The 18,837-nt window shown below is 32.3% G+C and overlaps 1 protein-coding gene across 1 annotated transcript in view; it reads left to right on the plus strand.

Moving 5' to 3' along the window:
* LOC129002095 (thyrotropin receptor-like) overlaps positions 1–18,837 on the plus strand; it is a 43,607-nt gene that overhangs the window by 672 nt on the left and 24,098 nt on the right. The window contains exons 2-8 of the mRNA XM_054429635.1: positions 2,612–2,689; positions 6,167–6,241; positions 6,753–6,818; positions 6,950–7,018; positions 8,532–8,606; positions 12,691–12,808; positions 14,495–14,587. Of these exons, the coding sequence (XP_054285610.1) occupies positions 2,612–2,689; positions 6,167–6,241; positions 6,753–6,818; positions 6,950–7,018; positions 8,532–8,606; positions 12,691–12,808; positions 14,495–14,587 (574 nt within the window). The remainder of the gene's footprint in view (positions 1–2,611; positions 2,690–6,166; positions 6,242–6,752; positions 6,819–6,949; positions 7,019–8,531; positions 8,607–12,690; positions 12,809–14,494; positions 14,588–18,837) is intronic.

The following is an 18,837-nucleotide window of genomic DNA, read 5'->3' on the forward strand; positions in this document are numbered from 1 at the left end:
ATAAAAATACATGAACCTATTAGAGATAGTCAAAAACTATAGTATAGTTGGAAATGTATGATTGACCATAACTTTTAAGTTTTCATACACTGAGTCTCGCAAGCTAAAGCGATTTTACGTTTAGTTGTAATAAACTTGGTTTTGAATAGTTTTCTTATCTCTCTGTTTCATAAAGTTTGTGCAAATAAAACTTCAGACAAATTAATTAAGTATTACTATGAACGATTATATGTGTTGTAAACTTTAGGTATTTGTTGTGTGAGTATTTTTACACTTTTGGTAGTGTTAAAGTGTACTATTATGTTATTTTAATAGGTTTCATTGATTAGAAATACTTTATTTTAGACTCAGTTACTTTATCTTGGACCCTGTATGAATGGTCTATATTTTGTGTTTACGATTGGCGTTCATTTAAGTAAAAGACCATTTAAAATTTGTTTAGGTACACGATAAAATAGCCTTAAAAATAATTTTGAACTTGAATGAGGTTTCTCTATTTTTCATATAATAGTTTTCTAATGTAACAAGTGGCTCATTATTAACGAAGACACTTAATTTAATTTGTCATTATGATTGTGTCTATCTCATAACTCACGGGTTTATTGTAAGACTAGCTGTACCCGCGGGCTTTGCCCGTTTAACTTCTTAATTTTCAAGATGAGCTCGTTCGCATGGCTCAATCACGTCCTGGTTGAAGTTCGTTCGCTACGCTCACTCACTTTTAGGTTGGAGCTCGTTCGCTGCGCTCACTTGCCTTCAGGTTAGCTCGTTCGCTACGCTAACTCGCCTCCAGGTTGAAGTTCGTTCGCTACGCTCACTCACCTAGCTGTTGTCATAAATTAAAAAAAAAATAATAGTGCTGCACCCTGTTGGTAATCCTCGTAACTTTAATGCTATTGCACATCATAGAACAGAACCAACTTGTTTAACTGAAACAGCTGTTAAAAATATGAGTACTCATAAGGTTAACATGGGAAACTCCAGAGCCACGGAGCCCGAGAGTCCGATCAGAATAAAAACTACTTAGTTTTCCTATTTAATGCCTAAAGAATCAGTGTACCAAATTTCAGCCTCCTAGGCAAATGGGAAGTGGGAGAATTAGTGATGAGTGAGTGAGTCAGTCAGTCAGTCAGTCAGTGAGGGCTTTGCCTTTTATCTAATATATATAAATATAAAATTCTCGTGTCACAGTGTTTGTCTGCAAACTCCTCCGGAACGACTTCACCGATCGTTATGAAATTTGGTGTGTAAATTCTGTAGGTATGCGAATCGGACGTAAACTATTTCCCGTTTCGAAATTCTTAAAAGGGCTCCGCCCCAGTGGCTCTGGAGTTTCCCATGTTAACCTTATGAGAAATGGAATTAATGAATCTTAACAGCTGTTTCAATTAAACAAGTTGGTTCTGTTCTATGATGTTCAATAGCATTAAAGTTACAAGGATTACCAACAGGGTGCAGCACTATTATTTCTTTTACATTTATGACAACAGCTAATTTGCAACCAAAAGGTGAGTGAGCGTAGCGAACGAACTTCAACCTGGAGGCGAGTGAGCGTAGCGAACGAGCTAACCTGAAGGCAAGTGAGCGCAGCGAACGAGCTCCAACCTAAAGGTGAGTGAGCGTAGCGAACGAGCTCCAACCCAAAGGTGAGTGAGCGTAGCGAACGAACTTCAACCAGGACGTGATTGAGCGATGCGAACGAGATCATCTTGAAAATTAAACGTAACGGTACTTTCTTTCAATCGGTCTGTCTTAGGGGAAACCTATAACTTAGGCGATACGAAGTTCGCCGGGTCAGCTAGTATATATATAGTTTTTGTCCCGAAAACATTTGAATTTTCTTAGACGTATTTTTAAATTAAGCTGCAGACCATTTTCATGGAGGATATTTATAGTGAGCCCTTAATACATCTTCACCAATAAAAAATCAGGCAAATAACAACATCATTTACATTAAATTATTGATGCTCGTAATTCTAATCGTGATTTCTTTGTACCAGTTATAAGAAACTTACCATACCGAAGTCTCTCATAATTTTTGGAAATGGGGTGATTTATTTATGTTTGGGTGTACGTTGTGACGTAAATAAATCTCTAGTCTATGATAACCGAGGAGGAGTTTTCGCGATAAGCTGTTGTCATGGATCCCACATGTCCCTAACAAGCTTCGTAAAACCGCTTATCTCCTGACCTTCGTTACAACACTCACTGCCAAATTGTAACTGTATACTGTAATTGCTCAGTAGCGAGGCATGATAACCACAAACCGTAATTTTTTTTATGTTTAAATAATTACCAATTAGTTTATAAATGTAGGTATTTTTGTCAATACGAGACATTTATGATAACATTACTCTAAACACGATTTTTTGTAAACGGTTAGCAATCGATTGAGAACAATTTGTATGTTTTACAACGATGCACCAAATATTCGTTGGGATTCATCAATATTTCTTTAGTTTTGAGATGGGTGAATATAAATGATAATGATAATAAATATAACAATAAGACATGATGTTGTTTTTGTTGACTTTTTGTTGAGGCAAGTAAAACAAAGAAGCCTGACGTGTTGATGGCAAAATTTTAAATCTGTTCAATTTTTTTGTTACAGATATATCAGTCGAGCCCCACAACTAAAAAATGTGTCTCCTCATCTATTCAACGTGGAGCTGAAAAGTTTAAAGATTATGTAAGTATGTTGATTATGAAAAAATAATAAAAATGCATCGAAGAATGCACATAAATAGTATTAGTGTGTATAGTAATTTAATACGCATTGATTATTGTAACGCGACGATAAGTGTTTCATTATCTATACAGTGTGTAAATTAAGTCTGGCACACATTTTTTATCTTTTTTTTCTATAGTAGATTTAGTAGTTTTTTTTGCACCCTATCCAAGATGGCGGTTTAAAATGTACTTAGGGTTGAACGGGTAAATTAGGTATGGCACACATTTCTTATCTTTTTTACTCTTTGTAGATAGAAGGAATTAATTTGCGGGACTGAGTAAGAACAAATGTTTGGCACTTTTTCATAATTTTGGAAAAAATTCCCCTTAAGGGTAAGGTGGGAGTGTAAAAATTTTCAAATAACAACCCCCATCTTGTGACCCCTCATTTTAAAGGTATTTGGAAGACAAATTTAACGATGTGTCTGAAAATTTTTTTTTTGCATCCTGTCTAATATGGTGGCTTAAAATGTACTTAGGGTTGAACGGGTGAATTAAGTCTAAACACATTAAAATTTTTTCAGACACATCGTTAAATTTGTCTTCCAAATACCTTTAAAATGAGGGGTCACAAGATGGGGGTTGTCATTTGAAAATTTTTAGTTACCCCCACCCCCACCTTACCCTTAAGGGGAACTTTTTTCAAAATTATGCCAAAAAGTGCCAAACATTTGTTCTTACTCAGTCCCGCAAATTAATTCCTCCTAATCTACAAAGAGTAAAAAAGATAAGAAATGTGTGCCATACCTAATTTACCCGTTCAACCCTAAGTACATTTTAAACCGCCATCTTGGATAGGGTGCAAAAAAAATTTTTTCAGACTCATCTTTGGATTTTTCTTCTAATGACCTTTAAAATGAGAGGTCACAAGATGGGGGTTGTCGTTTGAACATTTTTAGTTACCCCCCACCCCCCCCTTGCCCTTAAGGGAAGTTTTATTTTCAAAATTTGTAAAAAGTGCCTAACATTTGTTATTAATCAGTCCCGCAAATTGATTTATTCTATCTACTATAGAAAAAAAGATAAAAAATGTGTGCCAGACTTAATTGACACACTGTACATTAATAGGCAAGCATGTTTCTTAAAAACATGTTTTCTCAGTTACTAGTCCTGAAAATATGTGTTTTTTTGGACAAGTGTGGTCGTTCCCGTGCGAGACGAAGTCTTGTGCGGGATTACCATACGAGTCCAACGGTAAGCACATTTTGGACGAGTGACGTACCATAGTTTACGCCATACTACTAAATCTGTACGAATCCTATATTAAATTACTACCAACTAAAGGACTAACAATCACTAGTCATAACCTCTATGAGAGGTTATGTTTTTGTTTATAACCACTCATCTCCAAATACCGTATAATCATCTGGTTGGTGTCCAGTAAAACGCATTACAGTACAGTAGTACGTAATGAAACCCCATTTGATTAAGCTGGTGGCAAACATTCCTGTAGGTGTGCAGAATCCCTTTATAAATTAAAATAGGCTCAAAAATAAGCACAAAAAAAATCGATTTAATTTTTTTTTTCTTACATGTGCATAATAATGGGTTGTCATGCTGGTGACGAAATAACAACGAAATCTATATAAATAAAATCTAAACAAATGGAAGAAATTCTAATCCCATGCTTTATTTAACGTGAGGTGGGGGATAGCAAAGTCTGTATATTACATATTTTTGGTCGAGTTTTCGGCCACTGCACGACCGCTAGTTTCTTATAATTTGACTATTACACATAAAAAAGATTAGATACAACTGACCAATTAATTGTCTTCTTATTTGCAGATTTTTTTATGTAAGAGGTGTCAAGTTCTGGGAAAATACCACGTCCAAATGATCCCCTGTACAATGTTGTTAAATATTTATTTGCTGTTAAACGTTAAATATCCTTTTCCACCAAAGCCCATAAATGTTAATGATTTATAAATTATAATGATGACAGTTGGAACATAAATTATAATGATTCATTGAAGCTAATAGTTGAAAGATTCAAAACAACACGTTTAGAGTCTCGAGGCACGCCCTAGCAATAACGGCGAGAATGTTATTGTGAAGACGACTGTAATGGAGATTCCAATGGCGTCTCCGATCCGTACTACATATATTATCGGTAACATGCCCCGACCACTCATGTATAAATATTTTATCGACCATGATATGACGTAAGCGATCGTTTGCGAACCTTTTTGAACGTGTATGAAGAATAGGGTAAAGCTGTTATCGTGAATTATTTACAATTTAAAATAAGGATGGTTCAATAGTGTATCAAAATTACGACACGTTCATATTATTATTTTGATAAAAAAAAAACATTGTTAGTGAGATATTTCGTACGCACGTATAAACCGATTTATTTCAATTATAATCTACTCTTGTTATAATTCAAAAGATTGCCTGTTATGTATTAGGCAATCTTTATGTAGCAGTATAATAAATATTTGCTTATGTAAGTAGGAATTAGAGTGTACTGCGAGTGTAAGTGTAATCTTAAATACTCGTTTATAGACATACACTGTATATGTTTAGGAACTGTCCTGCAGTGAATAATAGTTTTTTATGTGTTGTTGATGTGTGGGAAAGTAGGGTATGCGCCGAATTTGTACGTAAGTTAAACCCATTAACGAACAACAAATCGTATAAAATAAAATGTTATGTATTACAAATTTTTAATTTTTAGTATTTTTACTCCTAGGGAGAAAACAAATTCATTATTGACAATTCACTATTAGTATAAAATATAATTCAAAGGGCTACCGCAAGTTTCAGATGACTATGTATGGAAACAAATGTAATCCAACGCAACTAATTCTTTCTGTGGATTTTTCATTTTCATTTTTTTTTATTACTTTTTAAAGGGACTGCAACAGTTTATTTATTTACCAGCCTAATTTGTTTCCAATGTAATTATCGGATGACGACCAAAATAATATGTACGTGTTGATTAAAAGTGTTAAGTTACCAGTTGTTGTTGTCACTATGAAACTGATAATGTATTTTCAACAATCGTATGGATGATTTAAGTAACATTACATCATCCTTAAAATTTCTTAAAGGTAGAATCTTATGAAACTGGATATAATGTACTAGTGTCCGTTTAAAACATTGATACAGGTCAACATGAAAATACCTTAATTTGTATAGTAACTTGTTTTACTGAACGGAAATCAGTTATCAGTTTTAGGTTTTACATACTACTTAGCTTTTTCCATTGTAGATCCTTAATCAATAATCCTTAGTGATACGCACCATCCCTAACATAATAATAAATATCATATTACAAATATGTGAATCAAACTGTACCTAACACTAAGTAGTTGCTGACCGACATAGTCTGAGTATTGGAATTGATACTTATATTTATTACGGTATTCAAGATGAAACATTTAAACGATGGAGAAATAAACTGGATGATAGTGTTCACTACTATTTTTTTCAGACGTATAGTGCACTCAGGTCTGGTAGTTCTCCCAGCAATGCATTTTCTCAGGACATCGGCGCCTCTTCACATGGTGTAAGCCTTCGCATATTTTCTATTATTCGTGTGTTCCATTCCCATTCAAAGCCTTGTGTCATTTTCTCGTCGATCCTGGATTTAAGCTACTATTAGAAAACATAACCATGACTTAAAATTATATTAATACACTATTGATAAAAAGTATAGTATGACCCGATTGAAATTTTGACTTTTAACAGTAAAATTATATATAATAAGTCAGACATAAAATAACAACGGTCTGTTGTGAGGTGCAAGATAAAGCATGACCATGCAAGGCTTAGCCATTAATAAACAAGTATTTTGCTGTCACCACCCAACACAAAAGTATATCGCTGCACAGAATTTGTATGTTTTAAAGTAGGTGTGTTGATAAGAAATCATTGGCCAAACCTCTAGATCTATAAACACTAGTTTTCCCCTCAAAACGTCTAACATTTTAACTCTACCACTCTTATAATATGATATACATTCAACAACATTTATAGCTTTAAATAGTGTGTGTCTTAATACTTTGCCATTGTTACAGAGACTTCGATAACAATCGCATAACCAGTATTAGAACGAATGAGGTTAAATTAAAAGCAGAGCAATTGTAAGTATATCGCATAAATGTTTTTAATATTTAAATATTTATTTGTAATTTAAGTATGTAAAAATATGCTATAAAACAATATTTAAGAAGGTACAGTATAATAATATAAATCTGGTAATATAATTTTTCAGGTTACTGAATTACAACTCTCTTGAATATATCGAAAGCCACGGGTTCAACGCTTCTCAAATAGCTAAACTGTGAGTACCTTTAGCTTTCCAGTGGGCTTTTAGTTTATCATCGAAACTACTTTTGTTCATTTACTGTTTGGTATAGTGTCAAAGTCTCTTCGTTGATGATCTCTTCGCCATAAGAAAGCTGAAGTAGAAATATATCAGTAGAAAAAAGGAAAAAGATTAACTTAGTTGAGACTAACATCAAAATATCATTTGTCCCATGTTTTTAATTTTATTGAAAAGTCATTTGTCTTAGTAATATTATAAATGTGAAAGTTTGTGTGTTTGTTTGCTTGTTTGTTTGTTTGTTTGAAGTTCAATCACACATTAACTACTGGACGGATTGGGCTGAAATTTGGCATGATGATAGCTCACATTCCCGATTAACATATAGGCATATTCTTATCTCGAAATTCCTTTCGGGCTGCGCCCCAGTGGCTCTTTAGTTCCCCATGTTAGCCTTATGAGTATTCTATTTAAATGGAATTGAATAGTTAAGTCAGTTGTTTCAACTAAAAAAGTTGGTTCTATGATATGCAAAAGCATTAAAAAGTTATAAGATATACTAACAGAGTGCAGCACTATTATTATTTTTAATTTATGAAAACTGCTAATTTGAACTAAGCAGCAACAAAAAACTGTGATACAAAATGAGAACTGTAAAAGCAGGATTGTTTACAGTTATGTTATGTTCTTAATTTCATGGATAATTTGTGATTTTTTGCGATTTTTTTTAAATTAATTTCTTTCTAATGTTTAGGTGAAGTGTTAGAACATTTTGGTAGAACTGTGTCCTCCTCCATTGCAAACGCAAAGCTTGAGTATAACTGCAATAAGCAGTTTGTACTTATATGCTAACCCCGTACGAAGGACGGGTACTCTGCTAGTCATACAATAGGAATATGTGTTTGGAATCCCATTTTTATTAAACACATCAATTATCATGTGTTTTCATATTTCCGTATTGGAAATTTCAGGAGAAACCCAAGTGTAGTTGATACCTTATGTGAAATCTTTGCTTAATTGTGTTCACTCAAATGACTCTATTTTCTACTATTTTGTTTCTTTTTCTTAAATTTGCATTTTTATTTCATATTCATCAAGGTAACCCAAAAGACCAATGTTAAATTGTTCAATTATCAAATGAGTTGTATAATGTATATGTACTGATAGTATAATACGATTTTCCCTGAGGTAATGGTTTTCACTAATCTAAATTTTAGACACAAAAGCTTTATAAAGAACTTTCAGCAAAATACTTTCGCTGGAATTCAAAATAAATTATTTTATTTTGAATTCCTTCTTAAACAAACAGAAATACTACAAAAATGTTTACTCAAACTATAGTATACCATAGACATTAACTTGGTATATAGTTTTAAACGATAAGTTTTCATTTGGATTCTAATGTTAACTGTAAAACTATAGGGTTTGCCAGCACCAGCCCTGTTGTCCAAGTCAATTCATGTCTATGTCAATTTAGTCAAACCAAAGATATTGGTTGTCACAGTAACAAAGGGATAATTTACTGTTACAGAGCTTTCAAAGGAAATAGAAATCTACACTGGCTGCACAAGGACTGCTTCAAAGGGCTTCAAAGTTTGCGACACATGTAAGTTGAAAATACGAGCTATATCTAATGCTACACAAATACATTGTTAAAGGAGAATGAATAATCTTAACTGCATTGTTGCAAGATTAAGATAAAAAGATTAACATTGAAAGCTAATATCATTATGGAGCAATTCAGTTAAAAGTGTATTTACTCTACCCACAATCTATATCCATACTGTTATATAAAAATCGAATTTTGTCTGTCTGTATGTGTGTTACTAAATATCGTAAAAACTACTAGACCGTCTGGGATTAAATTTTACAAAAATATATCTACCATACCAATAATGGTAATAGGACAATTCACACTTTGGTACTGACCGTGGGTTTTGCCCCTTTGGCTTTAAAGGTTCTGGGATGAGGATTAAAGCAAATATTGATTGGTCTCTATGGCTGCAATGAGAACACTCAAATTTTTTTATTTGCACTGACATTTCAATGTAAACCAGAAGAACTGCCAAATTCATTTCACAATTTCAGCCAGCTGATCCAAATAAATTCAATATACATTATACACAACTATGTGGTAGGTTTATTCAATCTAAAACCGTATAATAGATTATTTATTCTATGTCTATGTAAAACCATGTCAATGATTATATAAATAAAAAAGATTCTATAACCTGTATCAGTCCAGACTCTGCTTTTGATTTTAAAGTGTCTAAGTTATGAAAATACTATAATTGATATATTTTATGGAAACAGTATGAAAATTAAAGTGTTAAGAAATTTTGTATGAATTTAAAGTTTTTTTTTCATAAATTTGAACTGTTTTACATATGTTGGATTACTTAACATAACTTGCACTTAACATTGACTTTTTTACATTAAGGTTGATTTAGTAATTGTGTTTCGCTACATCTATGCTTGAATTAAACTAAAGAATATCATAAATAACTAAATTTTACGCCATTGAGTTTTGTGTCCTAAAATCTGTAGTATATATGAAACCTATATTCAATTATTAAATGGTTATACAAAATACTCTTATATTGTCATATAATAGTTCTTATGTTTGAACTTATATTCATTATCTTATACTATAACATAGCTTGCAGTTCACATTTACTTGAATGCATTTCGATAAATTTATTATTTGTGTTTTGCTACACCGCTGATTAAATTAAACCTAGGAAGATATCATAAAACTAAGCTGTACATAGAGTTCTTTTGTTTCTTAAATCAGTGAAAAATCTGTTTACGTAATTTATGTTAAGTGAGCAAATACAAGATTTAATGGATGGAACTGATTAAAAGAACTGGTTTGTATATTATGTTATTCGTTGATATTTTTGTAGAGTAGAATCAGAGATCCAATTAAACATAATATAACATACTAACCTATACTATCATACAGAAGAAGTGGTGTTTGTCTGTGTGTTTGTATGAGCTAAACTAAAAAACTACTGAACCTATTTGTAAATTCTGTGATAATATTTTACAGGGAATAAGTAATTAAAATAAATTATTCATAGATATAGAAAATAATATAAAGATTGTATATTCATTGCTGTATTAACCTAGACTCTTATCCTGAGTTTTATGAGAATTATTTTTTAGATATATTTTTGTGTAAACGGTAATAAGATACCCCAGCCACAGCAAACCTGCAGACTAAGCGAATTTCCATTTGCCTGATTATAATTTCACTAACATATGTTGGAAAATCACACTATTGACAGGTTTGGAACTATTGTTAAAGCTTTTCATTTACAGTACAAAACATGTTATTTGATTATACCTTAAAATCATCATGATTTTGTATACTAGGTAGCCTAAATAACTGTTCACAGTCTGAGTTGACAAAAACGTACTATTATCAAGTTAAGTAATACAGTTCAATTTCGTTAACAAATTAAACGGTAGGTGTGAAACCATTTAAAGCCGTTTTCAAAGAACCAACATTATCTCTTCTGCCTACTGACACCATTGCAAGGCACGGGTATAGCTGCTAGTATAAAATAAAAATTTACTATTACATTTTTTTATTCCTTGATAATCATATTAGTTTTGTCTGCCGTCTTTAATGCCCAATTGCATTTGTAAATTAAATAATGTACTAAAGATATAAAACAAGTTTTCTTTATGGTTTCATTAAAAATAACTTCTTATTGGCATTACTTCTTATACGAGGTAAATTAATAATCTAACACTTTTTATAGTATATATATCGCTTTTTAATATTTCAAAAGAATATTGATAATGCACAATATTTCTTAAGTTTATAACAGCTTATGTTTGTGTTGCTAATGATTTATTGTGAGTGAAGATGGGGTGATGTGTAATTTAATTTGAAGAAGATTTACCTAAAACAACTTGTTCATTTACATTTAAATAATTAGTAGTTTTCAAACTTCAAGATTAAAATTTTAAATGTCAAAAAGAATGAAAAATATACGTAAATAATGGAGATGAAGGTAAATAATGTATGTGAAAATGTTATCAGAAAATTTTGTAAGTTATTCTCATATCAGCCTACACAAGATTTAATATTAATCAAAACCGCAAATGGTTGACCAAGTGGTTTCCACTACTTACCAGATCTAAAAGCCATAAACGTTTCTATAAAAGCCATAAAGGTTGAATTTTGTTTCTAAAAGCGTTAGTGAATATTTAACTATTTTATACAACAGATGTAAAGATCAAAATGTTTCTATTTCGTGTCCCTTTGCAAAGCACGGGTCCAACAGATAGTATACATAATTGTAATCCCCTCTAGTTTTGGAATTCAGGCTGATCTAATGGTAGAGAAAAGGGGTGTAGTCTCCGAGGTCCCGGGTTCAAATCCCTACAGTCGCCAATGGCTTTTAACTATGTGATAATGCCACGGTCCTCTAGGCACAGCTAAGGCGATGTGTAGAATCATTGTGTTAAGGAAGATCCAATCATCCTATGATATAAAGGAAATGCATAACAACAATTTAGAAAAGGCTGTACTATATATTTACAGTGAATTTAAGTCTAGTTTTTCTAGCTTTGTTATACTGTATTTGAAATTAATGTGAAAAACTACTTATAAAATACAATAAAACGAACGATTGAAAAACTTAAATTGGACGTTTTGTTCACGAAAGCAATAAAAGTTCCTTAATTTGGTGAAGTAAACTTTTTAAAGGCCGCATTTATCTGTTTCATTAGTCCAACACATTGAACTATCAAGTGTGTTATTTACTTCCTTCTTTTGATTTTAGTTATAGGTTAGTTATTTTTTTTAATATTTCGACAAGCTACAACTCTACATATAAATGATTCCGAAGGAGATCGATTCTGGAACAACAAGTCGATTGTAGTCGAGCTATCAATTGATGCTGTTAAAAAAGTCGTTGTTATCATATCTTTTGGATTGCTCCTCTAGAAAAAAATATAAACTAGATTTTCATATCTTTATTTTTTACTCAATTAATAAAAAAAATTGAATGTAGTGTCGACATTTTCTAATGTTTGGGCTGAAAATCCAATATTATTTCCAATATTCAGATCCAATATCCAGTTAGAATGGAAAACAATCTAATTTCCATTATCTGTCCAATCTGGCAAAAATGGAATGAGAGATTGGACAGTAAATGTAGGTATAAATTTATACTGACTACCGATACAACGTGTAACCTTTGACTGTATCCATTAGTTAATCATGTAACTCAATAGATAATTGTGTTTCTTAAAATAAACCATCACACCGAACGCCGGATCTTATTTCATTATATAGCATACAAACCCCATACTAATAATATATAACCAATTACTGGACCTGATTGGGTGATTGTATTTGCTCCTATCTGTAATCCAAACCATATACAAACCTGATCTCTAGTTTTTAAAAGTTGTTTATAATAAATTCAAGTGAGCGTATTATTTGTACGTCATCGAATTTGAATGGACTTTAATTAAGAAAACTTTTCACTCCATCATTTCTGAACTGGATTGGCATTCCCACTGATCAGACACGTACTATGGCCCTTCCAGCTGTAGTATAATTCTCTCCACGCTATAACTCTCCCTGTATTATAACCCTATCTGTAATACAAACCGCTCCTGTGATAATCCTCCCTATACTGTAACTCTCCCTTCGTGGTATGTTACAGAGACCTGTCAGAGACCGCCATACGTCGGCTTCCCACTGTAGGACTGCAGGAGTTGGACGAGCTGCGTCTCCTAGACACCCCGGCACTCAAGGTCTTCCCCTCCGTGTTCCACTTCAAGGTACGAGGTATATGCTACTTGAACTGCAAACTTATAAATGGTGAGAAAAACGTAACGGTACAGTTAAACATTTCAAAAATAATCAAGACAGAGCTACAAAATTTGGTTCATAGCTACTGGGCATCAACATAATTTTGACACATTACTCAGTGATACGCTCCCCCCTCAGTGGGACGGTCCGCTAGGAGTCAGAAGAAATCTTAAATGTAAGCATAGGTATAGCATTCGTGATATGTGCATCGAATTAGGTAAAGACCCTTACAAGTAAAATACAATGCCGCAAATTTGAACTCAAACGCACACTCGAGTTAGAAATGGCAGCTGTTTAAAGATTTCTTGAACCTGCCATTTTAAATCTTTGAAGGTCTGCCATGTTTTACTCAGTTACTCTTTTGAGCTCACAATTACGGAACTGTATTCTACTAATGAAGACCTTTAATTTGGGGTGCATATCAACCTATGATTAATATTAAGACAATCTTCCGACTCCTAGACAATCTTCCGACTCCTAGACAATCTTCCGACCCCTAGACAATCTTCCGACTCCTAGCTAGTCATACACCTGAGGAAGTAGCGCACCACAGAATAAAGTGTTAAAATTACTTTAATGCTTGGTAACTTTGTACCAAGTTTTGCAGCTCTATTTTGATTATTATTTGAAATATCTGACTGTCACGGGACTTTTATTTCCGCCCTGTCGATTTCATCACCAACACATTGCTAACACATTGTAAAACATTGCTAATGGCAAATGACACATCCCATCTAAAGAGATCAGCTATATTCAATTTTTTGTTCAAACCGGACAAGTCTAATAAGGCACACACGGAGGGTGCTACCATGGCTTGGGGTGCTACCAGGGCTTGGGGTGCTACAGTTAAAATTTAAATTTAGTATTTTACTTTTTGATACTACGATAGTTGATGTGTCAAAACAGAGCAGAAATCTATGGTATGGGTCTTTCTGCAACCTATAAGTATCTATGAAGTGATTTTAAAAAATGTTAAAGAATCTGGTCTGCGGAAAAATTAACGTTTTGAAGTAGGACGTTACCAAAGATTAATAACTCTTTAATAAAAGTAAATGCGCCTGTGCAATATGTTGTTATGTACAAATAGCCTGTGCGCCAATGTTATGTTTTCAAGTTCAGAAAAACTATAATGAATCATGCTTATTCATAAACTCATTCAAAGTTTAAAGCTTAAACTTGCATGGCCATTGTAGCTGACTAATGCAGAAGTTTCGGAAACAATTGTTTAGCAGAACTGTATACTGTAACTGTCTCTCTCACAGCACATTCATTGTCGTGGGAAAATTGAATAACGTACCAACAGGTTCTTGGGTTCCATTTGTCTAGTGTCCAATACAAGGAAGTGGAGTACCATCGACATCCTCTAACAAATGTGGGTATAATTTGTTACACAATATACGCTACTCCATTCCTTGTTTCACACAACAAACGGAATGTATCAACTGTATTATTATCAATAACCTTAGATGTATGAAAATCAGAGTGGAGAACATTCATAGATAAACAAGTTTTGTTCCTTAATTTTTGAAATTGTTAAAGATTTACAATGTAGACGTATTCTACCGGTTGTTATCGAACCGTGGAATGGCATCAACTTTTTATCTCACTTGGATGAATAGCCAATATTTGTATTTTAATTTATCACCCTTTTTCAGTATATAAGAGAGGTGTCCCTTACGTACCCATACCATTGCTGCGCCTTCCAGTTCCCCGCTACACACCATCCTCAGGAATATGAAAAACACCAGGTAATTGTAAACGGTTCGTTATAATTTAAGTACCACATTTTTAGCGAATTTCCCTATAGGGAAGTAGCTATTACCGTAGGTGGCACGGTAAGACCTAGACCCGGGACCGATTTACTTTTTCATTTTGATGTCCCCAGAGGCCAAAAACACTATTCGTTCAAATTTTTATATATGTATATATATATAGACATATATATATATATATATATATATATATATATACGTCCGTGAACGCGATAACTTGAGTAATTTTTGTCCGATTTTGATGAAATTTGGTTTAAAGGTGTAAAGCGGGATAAACTTGAATGAGTTCGCGAACCAGCATGATCGGACCATGGGAACGGGGCTTTACGGGGGGTTTTATGGGGTAAAAATTGGTTTTTCTCACTTTTGACCCTCAAAACACAAAATTTCCCAATTTCTCTTTAGACCTTTTTAAAGAGCTTAAAAAAACAAATAATTTAGTATATGAAAGTATTTTTGTTTGATTATTAGTAACGGAGAAAATTAAAAAAATTGTAAATTTAAAATTCCCATGTTATTCTTATGGAGAATATTGTCAAATGTTGTAGTTTGCTTGTTTATGAATATATTTTGATCAAACTTGGCAAATTTATTTATTTTCTACTAAGCTATCAATATTTTACTCAAAAACACACTTTATTAGTTTCCTTGTAGCAGCAAACCTAGGTACTCGTTAAACCTAATGTTATTAAAATATATTTAACTGAAAATCAATTCAGACAAATGGAAATTCGCTTAGTCGGCAGGTTTGCTGCGGCGGGGGTATTTATATACTTTAACTACTTGTATTTTAAGTTTTTTTTATAAGGACAAATTTATGCATAGGCAAATAGAACAAGGATAAATAGGCCGACAGCAGTGCTGTAGTTAAGATAAGTTCTGGCGTCCACCGCTTGGAGTGCTGTGTAGTTGAGTAGCACTCCTATCGGTGGATGCCAGAACTTGTGCTAACCACAGCCCTGCTGTTGGTCTGTATTTAGTTCTATTTGTCTATGATTTAACAAAGATGAACATTACACACCTCAAAAATGACAATAGGTGAGGAATTAATACAATTTTAGTCATTTAAGGTTTTAGAATTACTATATTGAAAACATACAAAAAATATAGTAGTATACTGTGGAAGTAGGCTTTGGTATTGTTTTATTGCTACGTTCATCTTATTATTGTAGCACTCATGTCAGTTAAGTTTGTATAAAAAACATTGATTTATTGTTTTATTAGGAGTTCTTTTTGTTGGTTACTTTTATAGTATTTAATGTGTTATTTATTGGTTTTGATGTTGTAAATTACAATTATTTGCAGTGATAATCTATTTATCTTGATTCACTGTGTAACTGTGTACCTAACTTTGGGTAAAATATTTACTTTACATTACTTCAGTACAGTTAAATAAAGCTCGTAATTGTTGTAATAAAACGGGCCTTGTGCGAGTTGTAAAGCATGAAATAATTATGTTATGTTTACTTTTGTTGGTGATGGGCTTTCACGACACAATGCAATTTAATTACATTTAATCTCTCCCTCCTCCCGGTGTCAAGAACACTACCAGAAAATTGGAAATGTTAAATGTAGGTCATCAAACAATAAACAAAGAGTAACTAAATGATTGATAATTTGAGTTTAAAATACACCTTATTTATAAAACACTATTTGTTCATGCCACACTTTGCTATAACACGTATATCTGGTCAACACAATAAACATTTTTTCTTGTTTGAGTGAGACATTTTCGTTCAATTGAACACGATACTTTTATGTAAGTGTAACCTAAATAATTAGTAACCTAGATAACTTAAGAATTGTTATGTTTTACAATTTCATTATACTAGCATTCGCACTGAATTCTTCTCTAATCCCACTTATTGAGGTACACGACATGGTTAATTCTGCGTAGTAAGTGCATCGTTGATAGGTTCTTACTTCAGGAATATATGTGGGTTTACATTTTAGATTATTTACCTTTTCAAAATAGAATGTTAAGTTATTTACGTTTTATTATGTTAACAGGACCTATTTGAACACTATTTTTTAAGTAATAATATTGCCATTTACGATTTTGGTTACCATACTTTTAGTGTCCATACTTTTAATAAGAAACTTTGAAGCCCAGTAGTATGGAGCATTGAGGGAATTATTTAAAATAATTCTTTGAACGAATTTACGAGCTGATTGGAAGGTGTGTTTCACATTTTTTTTATGACAATATTTAACTATCTGACAAATTGTGCGTAGAAAAACAGTCAATCATGTTTATAAATACCCCTGCCACTGCAAACCTGCATACTAAACGAATTTCCAATTGTCTCGTCTTCACTCAAATATTTTTTTTTGAGATGTTAGAAATTTTTTTATTTATATAACATTAAGATTAAACGAAAACTCAGGTTGACTGCTACAAGAAATTAAAAATAAAGTGTGTGTTTTTTAATAGAAATGTTATTTATTCGTATAAAATAAATTAATTTACCAAGTTTGATCAAAATAATATATCCATAAAGAAGCAAAGTAGAACAGTTTACTTATTATTTCTAAGAACAAAAAGGGAATTTTTAATTTACATTTGATTTATTTCTCTCCGTAACTATTTGACATAGACATACAGCAACGCATAACATTTTTTTTTACTCTAAAAAAATTGTTAAGCTAGTAAAAAGTTTTATGTGTTGAGGGTCAAAAATAGGAAAATCCAATTTTCACCCCGTAAAACCCCCAATAAAACCCCACTACTCTACAATTTGATAGCTATTGTTATACATATTTTAGTTTCATAGGTTTAATTTATAGGCTTGATACGTTTATAAATAAAATAAAACTCCATTTGACTTATCTGTGAGCCGTATCCAACTGCAGGGGATTTCAGTTATTTATAAAGTTATTTTAATATTTATATTAAATAACATTATCATCGGAGATGAGTTGGCAGGTGAAAGCATTGCCATAACGTTATGTTGCCATAACGTTATGGTTCTGATGATGATCAGGCACAAACTTCTGATGATCGGCACAAACTCGTATGAAACGTTTTTACCGAATTTTAACAAAATAGGATGAATCGTACTCGAGTTATAGCTAACAGGCTCACACACTCACAAAAAACAATACTTAAACCAATTGTAATAATGCAAAAACTTACATTAAAAACTATTTGTGGTGTAAAGAAATTTGACTCAGCTGCACCACTGTTTCAGTACTTAGACGTAATGCAGCTAGAGAAGATATATTTATATTCAATTTTATGTTATTATAAAAAGTTTACTAGTTTATTTCAAACAGTTGTTATTAATAGGAATACGAGAAACTATACTGAGGGTATGCTTATGCTACCACCTGTTATGAAAGACACAAGCAGGTTACAGTGTTACCATAAAGTAGTAAAATGTTTTAACTTTAATTTTAGAGTACTCAAAAATATTCAGGATTTGAAAATTGAATTATATAAAAGTAAATTAAAGGAATTGATAAAAAAACAACTCAATCAAACAAACAAAGTGAAATAATTAATTATCGAATGTAGCCTATACCGTTAAACGATTTGTAAATATAAACTAGTATGTAAGAGCGAATAGCCAGTGAAGGGATGAACCATAAGTGTTTGAGAAAAATCAAATTAGATATTAGGTATCAGTGACAGTGAATTTAAAGTTAAACAGAAAAAAAGACAGTTAAAATAAAATGAACCTACTCAAGACAGTGTTTAAAAAATATAAGTATAGTTTTAAGTTTTTCAACCGCGCGTGTTTTACAACACATGGTTGAATATTTGTATAAAAAAATGTTTTGTTATGTGAATAAAGATTTTTGAACTGAACTGAACTGAACTGAAAAAAAACACACACAATCGGCCAATAAAACCAACCGGTATATGTATTTGAACGGATAGTGTTTTTGGCCTCTAGGGGACATTAAAACGAAAAAAGTAAAGCGGTCCTAAATTAAGTTGAGATCTTACCATGTGTTATGTATCAAGAAATAAGTCCATATGTTTTATTTATAACATCTGTCAGATGACTGTTTACATTATTATGTTTTGTTTACTTTTTAGTTTAGTCTGATTTGTGAGTTCAATAAATTCAGTTGTGTTAATTATGTTTTAATTTACTAAACTGGCGACGAGGATAATTGGATAATGGATCTCAATAAGCCTGATCGTTTTGACCCCCATACAAATCCTGCAAGTGTCGCACAGCGTTGGGGTACATGGATTAAGCAATTTGAGAGGTATG

The sequence above is a fragment of the Macrosteles quadrilineatus genome, unplaced genomic scaffold, assembly GCF_028750875.1.
Source record: "Macrosteles quadrilineatus isolate MER2022 unplaced genomic scaffold, UCM_ALF_1.0 Scaffold_1__1_contigs__length_201487025, whole genome shotgun sequence".
In the NCBI taxonomy this organism is placed as follows: Eukaryota; Metazoa; Arthropoda; class Insecta; order Hemiptera; family Cicadellidae; genus Macrosteles; species Macrosteles quadrilineatus.